General features: G+C 34.0%; 2 protein-coding genes across 3 annotated transcripts in view; one reads left to right on the forward strand and one right to left on the reverse strand.

Annotated features, from left to right (window-relative positions):
- Positions 1-24011, reverse strand: LOC125682371 (uncharacterized). Its single transcript, XM_048922882.2, has 7 exons — positions 23916-24011; positions 18322-18633; positions 16122-16189; positions 13056-13154; positions 12607-12750; positions 10862-10982; positions 1-5929 (listed from the first exon to the last, which is right to left on the reverse strand). Exons 2-7 carry the CDS (start codon positions 18608-18610, stop codon positions 5817-5819), a joined length of 834 nt encoding a protein of 277 aa, XP_048778839.2. The 5' UTR covers positions 18611-18633; positions 23916-24011; the 3' UTR covers positions 1-5816.
- Positions 24012-24211: 200 nt separating this feature from the next.
- The window catches only part of LOC125679387 (uncharacterized), a 45994-nt gene continuing 43529 nt past the window's right edge, over positions 24212-26676 (forward strand). For both annotated transcript variants that reach the window (XM_048918587.2, XM_056155713.1), the window contains exons 1-3: positions 24212-24555; positions 24725-24910; positions 25103-25250. In XM_048918587.2, coding sequence (XP_048774544.2) covers positions 24745-24910; positions 25103-25250 — 314 coding nt within the window. In that variant the 5' untranslated portion in view covers positions 24212-24555; positions 24725-24744. The remainder of the gene's footprint in view (positions 24556-24724; positions 24911-25102; positions 25251-26676) is intronic.

A 26676-nucleotide genomic window follows, 5' to 3' on the forward strand; every position in this document is an offset into this window, starting at 1 on the left:
TTTCTTTCATGTGCCTTTATTCTATATGCATTCATATATCACATCATGATCAATACATATTAAAGTTTTAGACCTAGCTCATACAATCCACTCTCATATTTTAACCTAATGCAAATTCATGAAGACCTTGACAATACCTCAGCATACATGTACACAAGTGTTAGAACTATATGTAGACCACAGCAGAGACATATATTCAGAACCCCAAAACTGCCATGTGGATACATATGTTCTATTACTTGTTAATTGATGTCTACTTTATTTCTTCATGTAAGACTCTTTAACAAGTGGAATTAAAATACAAATTGATCCAAGCAATCAATTTTTTTAAATAGGGAATTTCCCTTTGTACTCCTACTTTTGGTTTGTGACACATGAGTTAATTTTTTTCTCACTGATCTGTTGTGTAACTTCAACTGTTGTGTAACTGAATTAGTACCTGTTTATTTTGTTGAAGTACCAGTATATTATTAAATAATCATCAAAACATTTAGTGTTTTATCTCACATAAACTCACTTGGTCATCCTATTATGGAATCATGCAATCAGAATTTTGGAAAATAACAAACTTTCGAAAAGTTTAGAAATAGATCTATTCGGAGTATCTCATTAGCACAACAAAAGTTATATCATATATGTATAACAAGGCTCTTGTGGTTTAGCTGTTTTAGAGTAGTGACATTTCTCAGAATTTTTTAAATACCTTACCAAGAAATAATATGCTAAATGAATGGACCACTGAGGTACATAATGTACCTGACTGGAACTCTATGTACATGACACATATCTATGTATAGCCATACAATTTTAAAAGGAGGCCAGTGACCTATTTTTGGATCACAACTCACAACAGCCCCCCCCCCCCTCCCCCATTTATCAGCTGCAACTGACAAATAAGCAGAGATTCTTTACAAAGATAAGTTTTATTTGTACAATTATCAAATCCTCTTGAGGCAGCAAAAGGTATGAATTTCTGTATATCTTTTCAGCGAAAGAAATGTTACACTTAATCATAGATCATATTTCAGAGATGCAGATGTGTAAAAACTATGGGCAAATAGGAAGAGTAGATATTATTCTGCATTGAATACATACTAGTACATGTACTGTACATCAGTAATATCTGCTAACCCTATCATTAAAGCCTCCCTTTATTTCTGAGGATTTATCATCAGTATGCAACCTTTTAGAATGTTTGTATACATTTCATAGTAAAGGGAATCCACTCTGATCTTTATCCAAGTGCTCTAGTCTTTGCCAATACTAAACAATGCGTTTCACTGATCAAAGTGTAGTGAGAATCTATCGACTTCTGATAGAACAGAAAAATTTGCAGATTTTTTTATGCATGCCACGAAGCCACATCTTTTCAAAAAAATCTTTCTTTTAATCTTGGCTTTCTTTTATTACATATACAGTGGAGCCTCGTTAATCCGGACACTTTGGTTCCCAGCAAAATCGTCCGGATAAATGAAGCGTCCGGATAATTGAATCGCATATTTTCTAGCATTACATAAGTAACCAATATGTGCCTACTTTATTGATGCATAGTGAATTAAACACATTCTATCATTGGATTTAACCATTTGCATTAGTAAATAAATTATGATAATGTAACATTTACATGTATTTCAAAGCACTAAAATTTAATGTACGTGTTCAGTGTATTTGTCTGTGCTTACATTGTACATACATATGATCCCTACAAATAAATATACAAAACTGTGTACCGTCTGCACTAAAACAAATAATGAAGCACTTTATGTAACTATAAGTAAATATATCATTAGTAACTAACATAATCATTTACACTTCAAACATTTCATCACACTTTTACTTCTTAACAATCTTCATCGTCCAAAGTTGGTATAAGAATTTCGTGATTATCATGTCAGTTGACAACATTCTTTAACCAAAACTCAATCTGCCAGAGTTTATATTTCTTATTCTATAATCATCCAAGACAATATCGGGAGAACAAAATCATTTAAGCTCGTAATATCAAGACCTACTACTGCTTTGATCTAGCCACGCGCACCTATTATTTTCATGATGCGATAATAACGGAACAAAACTCGGGTGAAACTAACATTACAGGTACATACAGAATTTAATTGTCATTTTCCTTAAAATGGTAATTTTCTCACTTCTACCCAGAGTTTAAAAATTCGAAAGCAATAAAGCTCTACAACATCGTAACAAGAATCAATCGTACACAGGTACATTCTACATGCGTGACATTCTAAACGTTAAAAAATTATACTACATATACATGTGCATGAACATACACATATTTCACGCCAATCAACAGAATAAAATCCAGAATCTAGAAGTATAATCTACACTCTTTGGATGTGAATAAGCCGATATCAATTTACGAATCAGTACAACTGATATGTGTTGCAGTTAAAAAATTATCATTACGGCATGATGTTTAATTTATTAATACTATTAGGGTATTGATCAAGACTATAAAATAATATGCTACAGATTTATTTACAAAATTCAACCCTACACGCAATAAAGATATTATGTGCGAAAATTGGCAATACAATGTCTCGATCGGCACGTGCTATCTAACAGACTTATCATCACACACCACCTAATTGGAGGGAGGTGTTGACAGGGTACAGGTAATCGCTTCAATTAGACAGTTTGGCTTGTTTTCTTTATAATTTACGCCTTGCTAAAATAGCTTCCCTAAACAAAATTACCGTCCGGATTAACGGTACAATTTTCAATGCATTCTAACGTTTTGTAGTAAAAAGTGACCGTCCGGATCCGGAACGCGAATTTCCGGATTAATGATGCAAAATAACGTATAAAAATTCCGTTCCTTAGAAAAATCGTCCGGAAGGTGAAGCGTCCGGATTAATGGCGTCCGGATTACCGAGGCTCCACTGTATCCTAGGAAAACCTAGACTAAATAATTAAAATCCACACACACACCCTCTCCATCTTTCACTTCATTAAAGATAGTGTGATTTGCAAACATTACTACTGAAAGCAAAACAATGAGACTACAGTGATTTTTCTACATTTTTTACAAGGGTCCTGTGGCTTTCAAATTGGGATTTTTTTCCCCCGACATTTCAGTCAAATTGGGAAAAATCAATTTTATCATAAATAAGTTTTAAAATCATATCAAGCATTAAATTATCTTTATTTTTACACATCTAATTTTCTTTAACCTTCTAAAATTTTCAACTATTCTATCCAAATCATCATTCCCATAACTCTATGTTTAAGTCATATGTACATAATTCACATCGAATGTTCATTTTTTTCAAATACGTTTTTCTTTCAGAATTTTATCATTGGGGAAAATGCAAGCTAAATTGAGAGAAAATTACAATTTTTAGGAGGGGAAAGGGCCGAAATTTGGACCCAAAATGGGTCTTAAAAAATCACTGAACTAGAATAGTTAATTAGCATTAATGATTTACAACAACTGTGATATGGGCCATAACTCTTTCAAAATCTCCCTGAAGTTAGAAATACAGTGAAACTTCACTAAACCGGCCAGCTGTCGGACCGAAAAAAAAAAAAGGCCGGTTTAGAGGGGTGGCCGGTATACCGAGAATTTAGCATTTAGAGACATTTCAGCTCAATTTTTATTAGATATTTCATTGACATACCATAAACCATATAATATGGTGTTCAAGGACTATTATTTCCCTATTGGAAATTAAACAAAATAATTTACTAACATGTTTATTTTTCAATTTATAGCACTAAAACTAATTAAACATGAATAAACATTTTTACATTGACATGCATAAATAATGGAAAAAATTCAGTTTAAATAAAACTGCATTATATATAGGTATAGAAATCTGTAGACTAGCAGCATTTATGTAGAATTTCAGCTTATGTTTTAATAAACAAAACAAACAGATAACCACTTGATTGCTGCAATTAATACACAGTGTAGGTACTGCTCACTTTGATATGGGGATCTATGATCAATTATCCATGGAGATCAAACTAGTCCTCTTGTACCTACAGGTAATTATTAGGAGAAATAGTCTTGCTGCAATCATCTGATTTTAACTAAAACTTTATAACAGGATACATAAAGAAAACACAGAGGCCTATTATTGGAATTCCTCTTACCTATAAAAACTCTGTTTATGTCCATTGCTTATATTGTTAACAAATTTGTTTTGAAGTTTTTGAAAAGTACAGTAGTAAATATATAATTTTAATTTTGATGTTTCTTAGGAATTCTAAGTCTATGGAAACCCCCCAAAAATCATTTATCTTTTGAAAATTATTATTAACAGTCATGGGTTTGTTGTTTATTAACTACCGCTTATATCCATGGTGACACAATATAGCGTATTGATTGTATTCATTCAATATGTGCATATCTGTTTATAACATTTCCTACAGAAATTTGAAAGGGTCACTTGGATTAGCCAAGCACCAATTAACACCCTGGACAGCACAGGTAAACTATAGAACTTATAGAGGCCACTAGTGTTTTTCACACCTCCGGTCCATAATTTCCCACCTGGCCAGTAGGTCAGTCATTTTTTACACCTGGCCCTTCTTGATCACCCCTCTGGCCAAAATTTTCTAGTCTTCAAATAGTGGCCAGTATTATAAGGGTAAATCACACATGTTTGTTAACAATTGTACTTTAAAAAGTGGCTGATGTCCGGTTTTCAGGGGTGGCCGGTTTTGAGAGACTTTCTTTGTATAAAGGAAATGTTAAGGTTTCTGCCGGGACTTTGAAAATCGGCCGATATATAGAGAGAACCGGTTTTCTGAGGGGCCGGTTTGGAGAAGTTTCATTGTAGATCAAACAAAACAAACAATCAGTTTTAAAAAAATAATTGCAAGGCTAGTTTTAGTAATATGGATTAAATCTATTTCATAAATCAAATGGTTGCTTTCAATAATATATATCACTTTACATAACAGTCTCAGAAATAACATGACCACTACGTTACATGGAGGACACACATGCATATCGTGTGCACTTGTTTCAGGCATCCAGACATCGACCAGATTCACTTTTATCACATTAATTTTTTTTTAACCAATTTTGTCTTGCAAAAACAAGTGAAAATTTAGCCGAATTTCTATCAAAATATAAAACCAAAAATCATGGATTTTACAAACATTTACAAAACAGATTTAATAAATTGCACCCCATATCTGTTTATAAATCATCATTGATAATCAGTTAAATAAATTAAAGTTTCCTAATCTAATATTTTGTTCACAAAAATTACAGCCTGAGCTGTAACTTCCATAGAGGAGCAGTGTTGATTGTATCATTGTGCAAACCAAAACAACCACGCCACAAAATCTACCTGTTCCCTTACCACTGTAAGTTACTAAAACATTAAACTCCTTCAATGAATGAAAAATTGACTATTCAAGTCAATCTGGGCTACTCCAGTTGACCATCGACTTATATATACTTGAAACAAGTTACCCAATTTCGAAAGTCTCAACTGGCTTGCTCCAGATGATGAAACAAGTGTGCCAGTTGTTTAACACCCCCCCCCCCCCCCAAAAAAAAACCCACCAACTGACTAACCCCCCCAAAAAAATCCAATCCAAATGATAATAAAAAACTGACCCTATCCAAGATGAATGCAAAAAGTTCCAAGATTTTCATGCAAACAAAACCTTTGTCAAAGCATGTCCATTTGATCCAAAACACCATTTCAATTCACCACATGCAGTTTGTACACGTATAATAGACTTAAATTCATCACAATAGGTACAGTTTAGTTATACTGATACTGTATAAAGTCCAGAAAATTTGATACATGTACATGAAGTCCTGTGTTGCTTGATCACGTGGGAGAATCTGTATCCACAGTATTTTGTTCCTGTAATTCATTCGCATTAGTCATCAGTTCTTCCATTTTGTTCAGCACAAAACTCAGAGAATCCTTCATTCCCAAAACTGTAAAAAAAACAATTTTTTTATTACATTTCAGCAACAGGAATTTTTGTTGTTGTTTGTACACAAATTTGCTATTATAGATGGAAATTAATACATGATAGTGCTTATTCTGTTTGAAATATAACATTTTGTTTGATAACCCAGTAGAAGATTTAAACTTCCTCTGAAAGTATTTCTCCCTTTGATGCAGTTATAACGACAATTCAATCAGGTTAAAGTTTTTGAAAAATTTAATTTTGTGCAATCTTTGAAAAATTTCTCTTTAATCCAGAGATACCGATTGTCGACACCATCCAATCAATTAGATGAGGTTATAATGAAAATTTTAAATTTGAACAAATCTTTGAAATTTTCACTTCAATCACGTTTTGAATCAGAGATAACCAAATATTAGAATTAAAAATGAGATAGTAAAAAAAGATATGGTAAGGAAAGAATCACAAAACATTATAAGAAATTTGACCTTGAGACTACCATACAAGGTCATGACGATAAATGACACATCTGCATATGGTAAAACATCTATAGGTCAAATATCAAAATACGAAGTGAAATAGTAAGAAAGAATGGCAAATACAAGATTTTGTTAAATTTTTCTCATAATTTTACCTTGAGATCAGTATACATGGTCATATGAAGGTCACAATGGTAAATGGCAAACCTTCATAGAATAATGCATATACACTGTACATACAACATATCCTAATTCCAGGGGAAATAGTAAGGAAGATATCATGATGACAGTAATTTTGTTCTCAGAGAAGAAGAAAAGAAGAAGAGGAGGAAGAAAGAAGAAGAAAGAAACATAAGAGATTAAAACCTATCCATGTATTTATATTTAGTGAAATTTAAAATGTTAATGTGTGGTTCCTATTACAAGCTTTTCAGAAATAGGGTAAGGAACATCAAATTTTTGTTTTTGGTTTGTGGACAAAGTATTTTGATAAAAGGTCTCCAGTGGTTATATGATGATAAATGAAAAACATACATGATGAAAAACATACTAAATGTCACTCAAAACTACAAGATACAAGACTGTCTGTACTTTTTGACATCTTATCCTAATGCAATAAACATTTTTTTTTTGGTGACAAAGGGCAGATAATTGAATTGGAATCTGATCCTAAGCTTAAAAAAATAGGGTCAGGAATCACAATATTTTTTTATGCTGAACAAAAAGGTAAAATAGTATAGCACTTATTGTGTTAATTTACCATTGGAAGAATGGCCAACCATGTTTTGAATTTTGAATACCTTAACATACATGTAGGTATGCATACAGTATAATATACAAGTACATGTACCATATTTTGCACAATTACAACATATAATGTACCTTCTATTGAGCCATGGATACATCTTATCTTGAGATTTTTAAAGCTTTACAACATCTTAAAATTACTCTTGTACATAGATAAGATAAGATAAATCTATTCCAATTTTGGGCCCAGAGGGCATAACAGTAAGACATTTTATAAAGAAGGAAATTCAAAAAAGAAAGAAAGTTTACAACATTAACTACAGGTTACATAGACTGCAAACTGCGTGTGGATGCAGCATGTTGGGGAAACAAGTACAAACATATATGAATTGCTAATCATGTATATATACAAGTGGATGGACAGTATCAGTATTATACCAATATATGAATTATAAACTATAATGATTTTTGCAGTTTTAAAGCATCACTTCTTTTTCTGAAAGTTTGCACTAAATATTCGCTCAATTTGACAATTACTGGTTTGTCTTCATTAATCATCAACCAAGTAAATTTGTCCTTATTTGTTAGATAGATAAAATTTTTGTTGAGCTTGTATATACCATTAAAAAACATATTTCTCTCTTCAACATAGAATGGACAATCAGTAAGGAAATGAAATTCATCTTCAACACAATTAAGGTTACATAATTCAAATATTCTTTTGTTTCTTTCTAAAGAAATCTTATGGCCAGAATTGGTTTTTGTAAATTCATATCTTCCTCTTTCAATTCGAAGGTCATGTGCACTAATTCGAAATCTACATAGAGTTTTTCTTAATTCTAGGGATTCTAAAAATATATAACTTTCCATAGTAAAGTTTTCTTTATACGAAAAATATGTTGTGAGTTTTCCTGATTTCTGACCCTCTTCACGTCGTTTTGACCAGTAAAGTAAAAATTGTTTCCGTACCTGATTCTTCATTTGTTTTTTGAAAAATGAGAATTTGAGATTTTTACAATTGGGTACCAAAATGCCCATTTTTTCCTTAAAATAATTAACGTTTTTGTACCAACAATTTATATTATATGAATTCAGATTGATATTCTCTGTATAAGCACTGTATAACAGGGATGATTCTGGGCAATTCTCAAGTCTATGCCAATATAGTAAAATACTTTGGATTATAGAGCAGAACATAGGATATCTACCTACATGTAATTCAGAGATTATTGCAATATTAGTACTTCTTTTACCGGCACCCAGTAGATGTTTACAAAACTTAATATTCAGGTTTTCTACCTCCCAATTTGTAAAGATACAGTATAATCTGTCTAAACCGGCTATGTGTGGTTCCAAAGAAATTGGCTGGTTTGCACAGAGTCCGGAGTGCAGAATGTTGACAAGAATGAGAGTTGCTTCCCTTGTATTCACTATCTATGCATACGTGTGTAATGATTGCTAACGTTTTGATATATCACAAAAGAATTCAAAATGTAAAAATATAAATGTCAGTGTTTTATTGTCGTGCTCATTTGAAAAAGTTTCAATTTTTATTAAACAGTTTAAAATCTGGGAATTATTCGCGCAATTTTCTGTTGGTAAATTGTCGATTTCGTCTACATCATCGCCGTTATCAAGTGCTACATTATGTTCGTTCGTCAAGTTTGTGTTGTGTTCGTTTAAAATTTGTCTTTCCCAGCTTTCATTGTAAATGTATCGCTTTCAACTGTCTCAATTTGTGAAACGGAAACTAATGCAATGCCGAGTGATCGACCGGACATGGCGAGTTGTGCTAGCTAACTGCATATCATCACTGCCTGACTCGCCGTAGAGCTCGGAGAAGTCCACGAGGGGAAACCCTGCTTTTGGAAAACATAACGGGATTGTTGCCGATTTTGTTTCATTCCAAGAATGTATCGAATTCATCGATTAATTGAACTTTATCTTTTAATGTCAGTTCTCGTCTCTGTCGTTAGGGGGAGCGCCATTACCTAGTGCGTGGTGCTGTCATAATTGAAAAGTGCACCCCCTAAAAATCAGGTTTTATTTTAAACTGATCGCGACTCCTCGCCAGTTGCACTCTTTTACTTACCTGTGGCTTCCCTTGAGACACCCTTTGTGTACACCGCGTGTGATCGACCGAATACCGACAGGTTGGTCATTGTGGGGTGGCTGGTTTAAATGCGGTAATTAGAGCTAATTACGAGCAGTTGGGACCTTGTGTACACCGAATACAATGGACCGCAACAATTAGGGTGGTGTATCATCGAGGGGCCGGTTTACACAGGATAATTAAAGTTAATTGATAGCAGTTGGGACTGTGTAAGCCGGCCGATATACAGAATACGCAGTATCCGGAGTACAGGGAATTATTAATAAAGGATTTGTTAAAGAAATGTTAGGGACTATATTTTGTGGCTGGAATTGACAGAGCGCCGGAGTACTCAGAGGCCGGTTTGGACAAATTACACTGTATCATATAAATCTCTGTCTTTTTCCAGCATGCGTGTTGAAAGTGTTCCCCATATCTCGCAGCATGTACACAGGGCCGAAATAAAAACATTGTTTTCCCTCACCCGATCGAGTCTAAGAAAGTCCCACAGATTCTGTCTTAGGTTTATTTTTAATTTGCGGAAAAGTTTGGGTCATTTCTGGTACAAATCAGTATTTATAATGATCAGAAGTTTCTATATCATTGCTGGTTTTGATTTAAAATCCAAAATAATACAAATAGAGGTGGTCTGCTAGATCAACATGGAGAAATGTCATCTACAAGCGGAGCGAGGAGACAAGATACTTTGGGGCGTCCAGATGTGCATGTTGTGTTCTTCAGTAGGGGAAAGTGTTGATATTTCAGACAGGTGTGACATTTCTGACAGTCAATAACAAAGCATTATACCTACATTTCTATTGTTATTTGTTCTCAATTCAAACTTATTTCCAAAATTGATATATTTACAAACTGGAAAACACCCAATTATATGTGCAAGTGTAAATCAGCTCTGATTTGTTGATTTAAATACATGACCTTCACTAACACTGCTGTTCAAGATGCCAGCATCCATTTTGTTTGATTGGAAAATTCAAGTCCCGTTAAAATCTAGTTTTCTTGTAAAAGTTACCAATATGATTTAAATGAAAAATTATAAATAAAATCACAACAAAATATAAATTAACATAATGTGCAAAAACAAAGGTACAAAATGCCAATGAACCACAGAATGAAAGGCAGCAACCGAATTTACTAAATGTCTGAAGTTATAACACCATGTGTCCAAAATAACAACATCATTGTATGTAGTACCTGACTTTATGTAAGTCTTAATATGTGGCATAAATAGCAGGGAAAAAATCCTATGAAACCTGAGTGTTTGTCAAATCATTCCTTATAAATATATAACATGTCTATGTTCATTGGTTAGATAATGAGCATTTCCAAAATACATGGAGTACTGTCCGAAATATCAACACCTTCCCCTAATTACTAAATGTGGCAATCAAAGCAGAATTCTTCTATGCAAAAACTTACTTTATGAGTTTGACGAGGAAACATGGAATGATGTGCTTCATAACGTTTTGGTATCAACTAGCTTTTCTAATGGTCATAGAAATTTCAAACTAAATAAAATTCTGCTGGCTTAATTTTTTTTTAAACCATCCTCCTCTGAAATTTAGGGTAGGGAGAGGGGAAACAAACATTTCTAAATATGGTCCTGTATTCAACAAAGTACCTCCAGCATCAGAAGCAGAATTCTCCAGCCTTTGAAGGTATGAATGAGTGACATCTGCATGCTTCTGTAGGTTATCGATCTCTGTGATCTGTTGTTTTGCATATTCATTTGCATAACGAATCTGAAACAGTGAAAGTACAACACATCAAAATGAAAACTACTTCTATTTTTAATCAATACACCTTTCATGTTCAGTTAAAACATTTTTCTACTTATGGTACTGCAAGTGTAAATCAATCAATTAAAAAGAGTAGTTGTTTAACATAAGTTTATGTACTGTCATTACTTCACAACAAGAGGCACATGGGGGCTACAATGCTCACCCGAGTCAACTTGGCTCTGCTATTCTTCAGAAGATTGTTAACCTCTTTAATCCCATGACACATTTTGATCCCCTACTATGACCCCAACTAATGATCAGGATAATGTGATCAAGGAAGATAAATATCATATCAATGTACAGTTTTGTTATTTCAGCCCCAGTTTTACACTCTACTGACCCAAAATATAACATCTATTTCCAACTTTTGCCCCATCATATAAATTATCACAGGGATCTTCCTGGCTTATTTTTGGGTGCCAATCCAAAAATCACCAGTATTTTCTCAACTTTTAATCTTTTCTCCCCAAATAAGTGTCTTTAAATTCCATACATAGAGTTAAATAATCAATATAAATTATTTGTTTTCCTGTGCACAATAATGCAGAATCGGAGCAATGACGAGTAGTAAAGCGGTATCAGTAAAGCGGACTGTGTGGATGAAGAAAAACCCTAACCATAAAAAGTGATCAGCATTCCTCAGAAAACTGCACTATGTTATACATGGAGCCTCAAGTTGTGCTGTAATGTCCCGATAGAATGTAAAAGTGATTAAAAACATTTATGAAGTGGTAGAAATATAATTTTTATGATCAATTCTATTCATTATTTCCTATAAAATATGGGTCCATATGGATATATTTTAAATTTGTTTTAAATAGACTAGATGATTGGTAGATTAGTTTCGACTTCTGAGCACACATAGTGTTTACTTGGTTAGTAAGTTAATTGTAATTATGTTACATGTACATGATTCCAAATGTTGTATATGAAAAATATTGAAAAAGGGACAGTTCAAAACACCACAAATTTGAGGAATTTGGTTTCAAGAAACAGTTCTAAGGTGAGGATGAAAATGTTTGAATTTCCTCGATGAGTGGTAAAGCGGTATCAGTAAAGCAGACCGTGTGTATTAAGAAAAACCATCCCAAGAAATTTCAGTCTGTCAGTGACTATGTTTCTTTTAATTAAAACATAGGCAAGTACATTTGAACATATTAAAATCTTTTTTATCTATCATGGACTTGTTTTAACTAATATTAATAAAATGTCAGTATACTGTAAATAAGTTACCTGATACAAATAATCTTATAAAATGTGTTAAACATGTGTAGAAAAAGAATTTGAATGTAATGCATTCAACTATTACATTTGTTTTAGACAGAGAATGGTGAGATATCTAATAAGATTTTGCTATGAATAAATATCATGTTCATGTATTGTGTTCATTTCTTCACTTTTATTGATAATTAAGCACGAAGACATCCTTTTCAAATTTTTCCAATTTTAAACATTTTTTGCATCAATTTTCCCAATTTTACAGACCCTGGACCCACTGTGAAAATGGTAGGAAAACCATTGTATCATCCTTAGATACTCAAACGGAAGTTTGAAACATTCTGATAAATAAATAAAGAGTATTTACGGCAGTGATTTGTTTGCGGAGCTGTTCCATGTCTGCCTCCAGTTGGACGTCTTCCTCTGGAGTGATGGGGTGCATCACCTGTACCCTATCCTCAGGAAGGACCAGATCCCCAGGAATGCTAAATACGTTTCTCAGAAGATAAGACTGTAAAGAAAGGATTCATTATAATTAACACATGCCCATTACAGGAGAAAAATTCATAAATATGATCATCACATAGTCACAAAATTTTGAAAGGAAGTACATCACTCATGCAGAAATTAATACCAGTCATATACTCGTCCATATAAATTCTGTTGCCTGTCTGGTTAGCTCTGTGGATTGATGTCGGTCATACGTGCAAGTACTGCAGGAGTTTTAATCATTTTGCCCATTGATTTTACAATAAAATTAAAATAGAAACATGGTGGGCATACAGAGTTAGGCGTGTTTTAAAAAGAACATCTTGCCTCAAGTTTATCAAATCTGGTGTCCAACTTTTCAACAACCAGTGCCTGTATTGCCTCCAGACCTCGCTTTGTCTGCTCCGGAGATATCACAGAGCCAAACTGCAAAATTCAATTTAAAATGTTAATAAAATGCATTTTTTAATAATGTAATTCAACCACAATATCAATGGCCTTAGTAAAAATATCACTTAAATGCAGGCAACTGTTGCTGCACTGCAAGTCTGCTGAAAGCTTAAAAAATCATGAAAAATGAGGGGTTTTCATAAATCTTGAGGATAGGCCTCATAGTTTTAAAAAATCTGAACAAAATCCGTTGAGCGGTTTCAAAGAAGTTGCGTCCACAAAGTGTTTCTATCATGTAGCATGTACAAATTCAACAAAGTTCCATAACTCCTGTAAAATTTATCAAATCAAAATGACGGTGCAATATGATCAACTACATATGGTGACTAACAATCCTACAAAATTTGAATGAAATCCAGTGAGCGGTTTCGGAGGAGTTGCGTCCACAATGTGAAGTGGGACGGACACTGGTATTTCTATGTCCCCTTCCGCGTTGCAGTGGGGGTAAAAAATATTTGGTATAAATCAATCATTTAAAAAAATCATTTTTCCATTCTTCTACTGATCATTGTTAATTCAGATCAGGGTACATTTCTATAGTTTTGAAGTGTATGATGCCAGGCCCCAGGATCATGAAACATCTTAAGCTTAAGTCAAAATCTGAATATTGCAATGAAATGATTGAGAAGTCAGTGATTCCAAAACAAAATTGTTATTCAATGTTGCTTCGTCAAATTTTTAGGGTCTACAAATTAAGAGTTTCAGTTCTAAAGTAATGAACATCTTACGGGTGATTGAAAATTTGACTTAAGTCTGAGTTTGTTACATGATCCTGACTATAATAAATGAGCCCCATGGGACACACCGCTCACCTGGGCCCATATCTGAAGACTATTCATATATATATTTGCATGTAAAACCTTAGTCCCTATTGTGGCCCCAACCTACCTTTGAAGGCCATGATTTCTACAAACTTGATTGAATCTGCACTATGTCAGAAAGCTTTCATGTAAATGTCAACTTCTTTGGCCCAATGGTTCTTGAGGAGAAGATTTTTAAAGATTATCCCTATATATTTGTATGTAAAACTTTGATCCCCTATTATGGCCCCAACCTACCCCCAGGGGTCATGATCTGAACAAACGTAAATCTGTACTATATCAGGAATCGCGATATGTGCGAGGCTGAGTCAGAGTGGACTCCATATTGAAAAGTGGGAATTCAGCGACACCAGATATTGTCGCTGCTTTGCCTACATTTTACAACTTTATTTCGCGGGTTTACTTTCCAAGACACGAGGATTCAGTTATCGGATGATTATTCTACAAGTTAAGCATGACTAATACGATGCTATTGCCATGTAAAAAGCTCTAACACTGACAAATAAAGCATCACTTTGACTTAGGGCGCCTACTTGCCATTTGATTTCTTTGCGCATGACGTCAGCACACAAATTTCCAATCGGCGTCAAAGTAGTCTGACAAGATACTCAACCAATAATTGAATCCTATCTAGATCCGCAAAATAAACCCTTCATACATGTGTGTGTGTGTGTGTGTATATATATATATACACACACACATACATACACACACACACATATATATATATAAATATTCAATCTTTCCAACACATGAAGGATAACTGCTTCTCAATAAAAAAAAAATCATCATTATACACTTTCCCTCTTCTCCCATGAATGAGGGATCAGTCCTACACTGGTGAACAGTGATTGAAATATAGAAGTGCCTTGTCCCCAGGAATTGAAATGCAAAATCAAATCTACTGTCTGCTTGTTAGATGTCAGACTGCGAATGACTGATCTCTTTAATGGATCGAAACATGGATTTCCTAATGACCACCACCTGTTGGTCGAAACCGGTCTACAAATAAACATTTTTCTGTGCACTCTACCAAAGTGTTGGTGTCCATACTTTGAATATTTGTTTTAAAGTTGTTTTATGGACTTTACAGAGTTGCAAATAACAGTCCCAATTTACAATCATTACTAGTTCACACAAATATTTTGGGGCCCACAGTTGCAAATAACAATTCTATCATAAGCTTATCTATTAAAAAGAATAAAACTCTTATGACAATAACATGCTGTTTTTTTTCAATACTATTCCATTTCCATTTGAAGTTTATTCAAACTCTCATACACTGTCCCTTCATTCTCATTATCATATTCACTTTCAGTCTCACTCTTACACTCTTGTGTTGTGAATTTTCATTCACTTTTTCAGCACTTCCATCTACATCTATAACATTATCTCTTTCCAAACTTTCATCCTCATTATCCTCTCTTCCATCATCAGCCTTCTCTGACTGTACCTCTACCACGTCTGTAGTTACTAACCATGCACTGCACATTTCAAAGAAAAATTACGCGATTGTTTTCTTTAATATTCAGAGAAACAATCTTTGTGATTTTTGCGTTTTTCAGCAGGATCAGAAGAAAAATCATTCCATGAATTTCCACATGTTTACTTTCCCATGATCGCCGACTCGCTTCAAGGTTTATAAAGCATTTTATTGATAATGAAACAGTGAAAACAAAAGTGTATTTAAAAGTCGAGTCAAATCGCAAGCAGATTTTGGAACAGTTCCGGTAAACTTTTTCGAGGGGATTTGCATGATTTGGTCGCCCAAAAATAAATTTATTTGCATATGAATACAATCTGATTAAAATAAGATCTTTGATCCGCTCCGTAATTGTTATGTCGCTACACAAAGCGACATAACAATAACGGAGCGGATCAAAGATCTTATTTTAATCAGATTGATTTGAATACTGAATACCATCGGTATCCACTTGATTGCAGCCAGCCACTCAATTTTACCTCAGGGTGTTGGTCTCAAGTCCTAGTAATTTTTTATTCCATGAAAATAATTTTGATTATTTTTTAATTAAAGAAATCTTGCATTAAGGAAAATGTTTGATGTATTAAATGAAATAAGGAAATGTGTGTAGAACACAGGTGTGAGCATTGAAATCAATACCTCTTCATTTATAAATGCTTCCACTGTTGAGAATCCTTCCTTCAGACTGGTTACAACAACATTGTATTCTAAAACAGACAGAAGTTGTGTTAATGTCCAGTTAAACAATATAAGATTACAAGTCTACTTGTCAGTTATAAATCTATGTTGTTTCAATATATAGTAGCCTGTTGTTTGATTTTCTATTCAATTCAGTTTATCCACTCAAACCAACTATACATTCAACATTGGTTCATGTCTACAAAGACTATGCCTGGATCAATAATAATAAACATGACATTGTATTGTGTATTAGTATACTATACTGAACTTGTTCAGAAGTGGTCCCATATATTTGGACATGTTTCACATTGACATGTGTTAGGATAGTTATTTGGTTATCTACCAGTTTGGAGTAATCACAATAAAATTTGATGTACTTTTGTCTATACCTACATGTATGGATATTTCATGTTCTAATTACCTGAGGGGCCTCCGTGGCTGAGTGGTTAGAGCATTGCGCTCAAAATCACACGGCCTCTCACCTCTGCTCAGCGCGGGTTCAAATCCCGCTCACGCCGCTGAGTGAGAAAGTTTCCCAGTTTACTTTTGGAAGGTCGGTGGTCTCTTCCCAGTTACATTGTATCTGGGTTCTCTTTTCCACCAATAAAAACTGGGTGCCACCAGATAACTGAAAAATTGTTGAGTGTGGCAAAAAACATCAATTAATCAATCTAATTACCTGTTTCAGTTTCACAAAGGATGAAGGTAGTAGTAATATTGGGAAATGTTGATATTTACATCACATTTCATGTTTTTGACTGCCATCATCTCATTTATGATGTTTATTAAGATATGATTTACAATACTAGTCATTTCAAAAAGTGAACTAATGTTATCTAATGATTTTAGTGCAACACTTTATTCTTATTTACTACATATTCCTTACAATCACCGGTTTAGTCATACTAGAAGCGGTGTCTTATTAAAAAACTTTCAGATTTACACCTGTATGAAATCATTGTATTCTGTCTTTAACATGATGTTGCATCCATTGGGGAGGAGGGGCGCGGTAAATTGCTCTGACAGCCCTACCATGTAGTATCAATTTGACTCCAACTGTGAGGACTATCTTTATTTAACATCTATCATAAATGAAATGAGATCTACAAGTTTTCATTTTTAAAAGTCACTCTCCTGGTACATCTACTGTTGAACTAAAAACTTCTGACTGATGATACAGGAATATTAAACGTACACGTAAAACACTTCTGACTGATGATACATAAATATTAAACATAAAACACTTCTGACTGATGATACATAAATATTAAACATAAAACACTTCTGACTGATGATACATAAATATTAAACATAAAACATTTCTGACTGACAATACAGGAATATTAAACAACTAAAACATTTCTGACTGATGATACAGAAACATTAAACATAAAGTACCCTATATATATATGTGAGACTCTAAAGTGCGATGGTCACGCCAAAGTGCGATGGTTTGTTAACGTTACGAACCCCAAAGTGCGATGGTCACGCCAAAGTCCGATGGTGCTGAGTTCAGTAACGTTTGTGATGTCACATCATTGTGACGTCATTCTTAATGTCTTTCAAAATAAAACCGAAGAAATGCAACATGGACGACAGAGCAGCAAGGTTTATACTGTTGAGAATAGTGAGAACGGTAAAGTACATTTTTTGTCGAACTATCTATTTCGCCCAAACATTCTTTAATTCATGATCATTTATTACTTTGACGTACACGTACTAAATTCCTGGGGGTATGCTATGATACAAAACATTCTATATGATTTTGCGCTGAAAAATGTTGTGTTTAATAACACGACAACTAAATGGTAATGAAATAAGTTCTTATTCTTATTTCTATGCATGGATTTTGCACTGATATTTTGGTGAAACAACACACGGTTGGTTCAGTCTGTACCAAAACACTATCGTTTACAAACCAATGGATTTCGGCGTGTCACACCAATGCACTTTGGCGCACGAGTGTGGACCATCGCACTTTGGCGTGTCACACCATCAGGGTTTGGTGCAGACCATCACCGGATCACACTTCAGCGTGAACACCGCACTTTGGAGTCCCATTGCACTTTGGAGTCCTACATATATATACAAATGAGATATATATGTTGTTGATTGTAAATAGTGATGTGATGAAAAGACATATTTCTCATCCTCTTACCCCCATTAATAAGTGACTTTGGTGTGAAGTCTAAATATTGACATTCATACTGGGACCACTCCACCTGCACATTGTTCTCCGTGTCGGCAACATCAGTTGACAGGGACTCTGATCGACTACACATATTGTTCCCCATTTCAGCAACATCTGTTGATAGGGACTCTGATCGACTACACATATTGTTCCCCGTTTCAGCAACATCCGTTGACAGGGACTCTGATCGACTATTGTGTTCCACAGACATTTCTTCCTCTAGATTTAGTTCAGCATCTTTTCTAGTCTCTGCCATGGTAGGACTAGCCAATCACACAACTGTATAATTCATACAAGAATGAAGATTAACAATTTCAAAAAATAATTGCAAAGAAGAGTAATATTTCATACTTATCAATCCTATTCAAATGATAAATATGCATATATACAGTCTTGCTACATATATGCTAAATAGTCATAGTAGTTGGCACTAAATGCTCTAAGGAAACCTCAGTTCTCTTGCAAACTTGTTTTCTGTAGTAGTTATTCAATGTGGCTTTTCTTGCCATGTTGGTCTAACGTTTGGTCAATATTTTCCAGTCTGAAAACGGCGACCATCTATAATTCCAATACAAATTTACATCCTATCATAGAATTTATTATATACTTATCAATAATCCGTGTATGATATTGTAAAATTCACAGAGTGTGATTCGACTTTCCAGATCATCAAACTGTGTCCATGTCATGTCTCTCTAAAACTGACCATGTCACAATGCATGTTTTTTGTGGAAAATGATCGATCGCGTCATAAACAAAGTACACAAAAAATAATTACACTGTCTGTTTGGATTTTTGATAATTTGGAATACATTATCTTATACAGACATGATTCTAGAGAGAGGTAGAAAAAAAAAGCGGAAAGGGGTGGGGGTGGGCTGAGGGGGCCCTTTCCCAGCAGCAGCACCCTTAGATCAAGGGGTCCAGGCCCCCCCGACCGAAAACGGATATTTTGACTTCTAGAACCTTTTCAAAAATAAATTGTGTTAAACAATTTCGAGGTTTTAAGCTTTATAAAATCGCCAATAATACCAATATATATAATAGTAAGTATTGGTTCCCGAACCTTGTCCTAGGCAAAAGTCATTTGCAATCTTCCAACATTGACTAAAAGGTTCTTCAAGAGCTGGACCTTGTCAATGGCCCTTAAACATTACTGTCGTCTCTATGTAATACTTTTACGGTCATTTTTGTAAGGTCCACGTGTTTACAATCAGTGTACAGTCTGCTGATTGGGCGATATTGTAATGATTCAACCAATCAACGAAAAGAATACAATAAGGAAATACTGACTGTCATATAAAATTCAAAGTCAAAACCAGATATTCCGGAAAATAAGATTAGTAAAAGGTGAAATAGAAATTTCCGGAAGCGTGATATAGAGAACGGATTTTTCCAGTCCAGAAAGCAGAATTCTGCTTTAAAGAGGAGAAAAATTATGTCTGCTTATAAGCATGGATTTAAAATTCCAAAAGGGGGTATATGATAAATTTATCATTAATACAGTCACTTGATCCAAAGAGTTGGATCATGTCTTGTTGTCAGGTGTGGATCATCAGATCAGACTTGATGCTTCACATCAACTCGGCGTGATCCGACTCTTTGGATCAAGTTACCATAGTAATAATATATATCTAAGACTAAGACTCGGATCACGTCTTGTTGACAGACGCGGATCATCAGATCACACATGATGCGAAGCGTCAAGTTTGATCCAACTCTTCGGATCAAGTTACTGTAGTAATGATATATTTATCATATACTCCCTTATGCATTTTTAAATCCACATTTATAAAAACCGCAAACACATAGCGAAATTATATTTCGTGTTCGCAGTTTTGCTTGTGACGTACGTGGTTGATATTTTCCACAAAAACTTTGTGTTGATGTATTGTGACATCATCAGTTTCAGAGGATACTGATAGGGAATCAGAAAACTAGTGTGGTGATGCGGAAAATCGTATCACCCCAGACACTGTGAAATCTACAGATAAACAAGATGTGTTTGTGAAACACAAATGCCCCCGATAATGGCCAATTCCGAAGATGGCCAAGGTCACAAGGGCAAATATCTTGGTACCAGTAGAAAGATCTTGTCAAAAGAAATGCTCATGTACAATATGAAAGCTCTAATATTTACCATTTACAAGTTATGACCAATGTAAAAAAAAAAATTTAAAGTAGGTCAAATGTCAAGGTCAAAAGGTTCAATACCAATGGAAAGATCTTGTAACAAGGAATACTCATGTGAAATATCAAAGCTCTATCTCTTACTGTTCAAAAGTTATTAGCAAGGTTAAAGTTTTCAAAAAGTAGGTCAAATTCCAAGGTCAAGGGTCAATAATGTTCGTACCCGCGGAAAGGTCTTGTCACAAGGAATACTCATGTGAAATATCAAAGCTCTATCACTAACTCTTCAAAAGTTATTAGCAAGGTTAAAGTTATCAAAAAGTAGGTCAAACTCCAAGGTCAAGGGGTCAAAAATGTTGGTACCCACGGAAAGGTCTTGTCACAAGGAATACTCATGGGAAATATCAAAGCTCTAACACTTACTGTTCAAATGTATTAGCAAGGTTAAAGTTTCAGACAGAATGACAAAATTACAGAATGACAGACAGGACAAAAACAACATGCCCCCTGATCTTCGATCTAGGGGGCATAAAAATAATTAGATTGGGAAAATATTGGACTTAAACTCGGAATGTATGGTTTAAGTGGAAGATTACTGAGCACCTAAACCACTAGATTGTTTAACGTTTGACAGGCTGCTATATTTCAAGGTAAATTTTGAGAGCGATTTTTTCATATTTTATCCATTTTCAACAAGAAGGCCACTCAAATAAAACACTCAAATGGACTTATGTACAGTCATACTCAAGTAAAACAATTTCAGTGTTTTATTTCTGGTTTAGGGTGGCCTTTGGCAACAGTTTGCAATTTCTTATGCCCATTACGTTACATCTATTATATACTCTATATAATCACGGTGATGTTTATGTAGCAATGGGCGCCGTCGGTAGGTGGCTCTGGCGACATTTCCCGCAATCACAAAAAGTTGACCTCACTGCGCTAGGTACTTTTCACCGTTTTATATGATCAAGCCCAAGGTTTAAATACGAAAGTATTAACGTGAAACGAAAGTAAGGAGTTCAAAGTTTACGTATATAGTGATATAGAAAGCACGTGGTACGAAATGACATTTTGTTGGTATTTTGAAGAGAGAAAATAAGTAGCAAGACCAGAAATCAGCCATATACGCAGATTTTACGGTGATATTTAAATAATTCGAACTTCCTTTTTCTTTAAACAACACTGAGGTAATTCGTATATGTCCGGAGAATGTGGTAAAATAATTTTTTCAACCTGTTGGGTAGAATTTACAAGAACGATAACTCTAATATTTGTAAACGAAAACAAAGGGAAAATAAATCATGTGTACTTCTTGTCCGCAATAAATCGCCGATATATCAGGGTTCCAAATTACCGCTCACCCACTCGCATTGGCGACTAAACTTTGCTTGTGGGCACCCAAAATTTCCGTTCTCGTCGCCCACTTGGCGACCGTAATTGTCGGATCAACATTTTTCTTTCCGACCGATCCGAGTCCTATTATAATCAGAGTTCATTTTCCGGTTGAGGTTTTGCCACTTGGCGAGACATTCCTGGGGTATTAAACCTTCCAAAATATATTTAAACCCGAAGTTGAACAACGCATGGGTTACTTCAAACGCAAAGAAAGCGTCTGCTTTTACCAAAGTGGAAAGAAGGAGAGAATATGGTTTGATGACAGCGAAAAGGGGATGACGTGCTGTGTGTACAAAACATGACACGAAAGGTCCAATTGTTGTGACAGCTTGCCCAAGTTATAAACTTGACAGCATCGTAAAGCTGAGAAATTTTGAAATCACATAAAAAATCTGAAGAAAATTGTGTTGAAGTCAGACACCGCGAAGATAATAAAGTCCATGAACTCTAATATTTTTGCTAGGTTGACGAAATGAGAGTGGAAATGAGAGAGGTATTCGAAAGAATTACGGAGAAGGAAACAGAATTTAAATATTGATATTTTAATTTTTTAAATAAATTGCAATGTGACCTGATATTTCTTTTTTCTTGTAAAGAAACCATGTTATTCAATTTCATATGTGTGGGCTACTAAAATTTCATGTGGGCTAACAGTATTTCTTATTCAGGGGCCCACATGGCCCCTAAGGTATTCAGTGGAAGTTGGAACCCTGTATATGTGATTCAATGAAGTTTCCTGTTATCAAATTGTCATGTTTATTTTAAAAAATATAAAATTATCCTAGATTTTGTACTTCACCTTGCAAATTGATACTGTACCATCAGTAGGTGGCGCTCACGGCATAAACAAAGGTTTATAGGATGGCCGAGGCCACAAGCGGTGTCCAGGGCAGAGCCGGAGCCCTGGTGGGGGTGGAGGTATATAATATAGCAATTTAAGACCGACCAGCCCATCTTTGTTCCAATTCTTAAGACGTCTCATTGCAGAAAATAATCTTTCGCAAGGCACAGAACCAACTGGCATGCTACTTTCCAGCATGTATAACTGCTTTGTTTTTGCACAATTTTGCCCTCACTAGTGGTTTTGGTACAATCTTATAATCTTTTCTATCAAGGATATTGATAAAGAACAATTAAGATATACGTATGTAATTGAAACAATGATATTTGTGTAGAATTGTATACAGAAATACTATCATTTTCCTCGTCCGGTAGCTAAAACGACCAAGGGTAGGTACGTTTATTAGCGTTTTGAAGCAATATCGATACTTATTTTCAATAAAATAATGTCATATTCACATTTTGCACACCCCAAAAAGGTAGATTAGGCATCAAGTTCATTTCTCTTTAGTCTATTTTCACTTATATTACTTGAGGTCAAATATTTACACAAGTCAGAAAAATAACTTCATGCAAATATGTGTGGGTACTCATGTTTGCCTGTCAATTGTGATGCAGGGAAAAGAGATATTTTAAAATACTTATTAATTTTGAAATCAACACATTTGAATTAAGTGGAATATTGATCAAAATGTTGAAAATATATTGTTTTTAAAAATCTCTCCCTGTCGCTAGTTTATGCTTATCAAATAAAGATACTATCAACATATAGATATCTTTATTGAGTAATTTGGGTAAACACAAGTATAAACTGACATTGTATAGCAGAATATTTGTAAAGAATGATATTCAAGAATAAAGTATTTATGTCGGCGAAATTGCATACCAAGTGCGCTATACTCCTTTATGCAATACTAAAGTGTATAAAAGTTTAAACATAAAATCTCAAAACAGCCAAGGATTTAGGCGAAACGACTCGGCGTGAAGCAACTCAAGGCAAACACCTAATCGTGGTGAAACTACCCGGCCGGGCTACGGCCCTTGAGAGTTGAGCTTGTTAACATTATTAGCATAACATGTAGCCTTGTCGTTTGGAACAAGGAAGTGGGATTTCTACGATGGTGTGTACCTAGCTACGCTCCCCATAAAGTACCACCGTCAACTTATAATACCAATAACTTTTAAAAACACTGTACATTATGCTAGAAATATGCCAGATCTTTCAGCATCCATCTGCCTGTCGTCAAATTTGGCGCCCATTTACTCTCAAAGCAAAACAGAAAGAAAAGAAAAAGATATGTCTTCAATATATTCAGAACTGGATAGAATGAAATATATTTTATATAAGTATGATATATATGATCCAACATATTGATACCAAATCTTTATGATCCATAACCTCATTGTTTTTCTTTTTATTTATTTCGTTTTTTAAAGATTATAGTAGAAAATAAATTCTAGAACCAAAAACACAAAAAGAGCCATTTCGGAATATGTCATCATACATTTAATGTTGAATCATTATGGATGTAAATGTTTAGAATGATTAAAGTACATGGTAAACTATATGTCGATAAGCATAAAAACTATAGAGTAGGAAATAATTATTAAATTTCAGTATTGAACCGGAGAAGTAATTTTGTCATTTATAAAAAGTAACATTCTTCCGGTGTTGAGCAAGATTTTTGTTTTCTTTTATTACTCGAAGAAAAGAAACTAAGAGTTTAATTGTGATAATTATTTCGTTCGTTTTGTATCTTGTGTATACTGCAATAACAGGAATTTCAATTTTACGATATCTGCATATCAAAAGTAATCCATTTGTAGAAAAAAGAGGTGAGACACCACACTTGAATATGTATCGCATGCATGTGTGGATATTAATGAAAATAACATAATTAAAACGAGTATGTAATAGTTTGCAATTATTTTCTAAAGAAATACAGTGTTTAGTCGACATTTATCAGTGTTGTCTCGTCTTTTTGCCTTTGCACCATGGACTTAGATGTTTAATGTTGGATCAAAATGGAGGCTACATCAGTGTACATAAAGAAAGAAATCGAGGATGCAGAATATGAGAGAAGTTATCAGTATTCAGCAGATGGCACATTACTAAATCAGGCGGCCCACGAGGAGGATTACACAGTAACTGTTAATCCAGAGGCTGTTTTAGATATCAAATATGAAAGGGGTGAGAACTATTTTGCATTGTATTTTATATTCTCATATATATATATATATATATATTTATATATGCGACAAGAAATCAGAACAGTTTCCCAGAGTGGGAATTCAAATGTGACACCACTATATTGTTGCAAATTTTTTTTTTAATTACTTGCTTAATTCATTTCTGAAAATAATCTTTGTTTTCATTTTCTAGAAGAGGAGCCAACTTCATCAAGTGATCAACTAGCTGAATTTTCTAGTAATGTCTCTGATGCACCGGTATCAAATGACAGTCATATCATGGAGTTTCCACAGACAAAAGAATTACTGAAGTCGGAGACACCTCCTCGAAATGTCAATAGGTATACCCTTGTATATGCTTACATAAATAGATCATACTGTATAACCTAATCTATTTGAGAGGAATTTACATTTTGGCATTGCAATTTTTTGTATATCAACAGAGAGTAGGGGAACTTGACTTTTAAAGGCATAAAACATATATTTTTAAGGAAAATCTGATGATTAAGTGTAAATGATTTGTAATGTACGCACATATACCTTGGGCTGAAATGATACACCCCCTCATGATGTAATATGTATCACAATACTTTGATGGTGATACGGTTACCTTGTTTTCATACTGTATATACAAAAGGAATAACATTAATGTCTAGTTTGTTTGTACATGTATTCATGAGAATATAAAACAATTGTGTTATTATTATCAGAAATTGCCAAGCTTCCAATGTTTCCATGTCTTCGATAACAAACAGACAAATAAAAATGATCTTTGCTATCTATTTAAAAGAATTTTGTCAAGAAGTTCAAATTAAGGTCACTTGCATGTTAAATTTGCTTAGAACAGTTGTTCCTTGTTGTGTATCTATCAACAATTTGATACAATCAATGGATTAGTAAATCTAAGGTTTAATACTAGCAATGAAAATGTATGTAATCATGACTGATTTTCAAGTGCAAAGATGGAATGCATTTCTTTTTAATTATTATTTCACACTTTTTGATTGAACACTGAACAGTCATTTTTAGTGCTTCTTGTTATGTTTAAAACCAAAATGCTTTCTTAAAGCTATGTGATGATTAGCTGGAATTTTTTCTAACTTTATTGCATTTGTTTTCACCATTTTGATTTTTGAACTCGACTATTATTATCAATATATATTGAACCAAACAGAAATTTGCAAGAAAGTATTAAACATGTAACAGAACAAATATGGAACAAAACAAAAACTATAGTGGATCATTTCAACCTTATGGGTTGTCTTGTAAATTTGAGGACAAAACATTTTTGTTGAAAAATAAAGTGTGCACAAAGCTAAATTTCTAGCAAATGTCTATCTATCATGCTTGAGTATGACTTAATTTTTTGGTTAAAACATAGACAAAACTAAGGATTTTATTATACAATTTTATTATGCTTGAATATATGTGTAAGGAATGATCCTATGGCAAATGATAAAAAAAAAAATTGAGTTTTTATCAGAGAATACACAATAATATTTCAAATAAGAAGCATAATATAAATAAGTTTGTGGTGAAAATTATCATATTTTATGTCATCATTTATCTATTATGACATCATTTTGAAAATTTCAAGGCATGCAGTAGTGGTAAACAGAACAAATGAAAAATTGTGACATTAATTGATAATATAATGGAGGGCAATGCAGTATTGTGTAGATTTAGGAATGATGCCTCTACACACTTTTAAAAGTTCTACATGACAGATGATAGAAACATATCAGAGTATCACTAGATCTTTAGAAT

This window comes from Ostrea edulis, chromosome 2 (assembly GCF_947568905.1).
Source record: "Ostrea edulis chromosome 2, xbOstEdul1.1, whole genome shotgun sequence".
In the NCBI taxonomy this organism is placed as follows: Eukaryota; Metazoa; Mollusca; class Bivalvia; order Ostreida; family Ostreidae; genus Ostrea; species Ostrea edulis.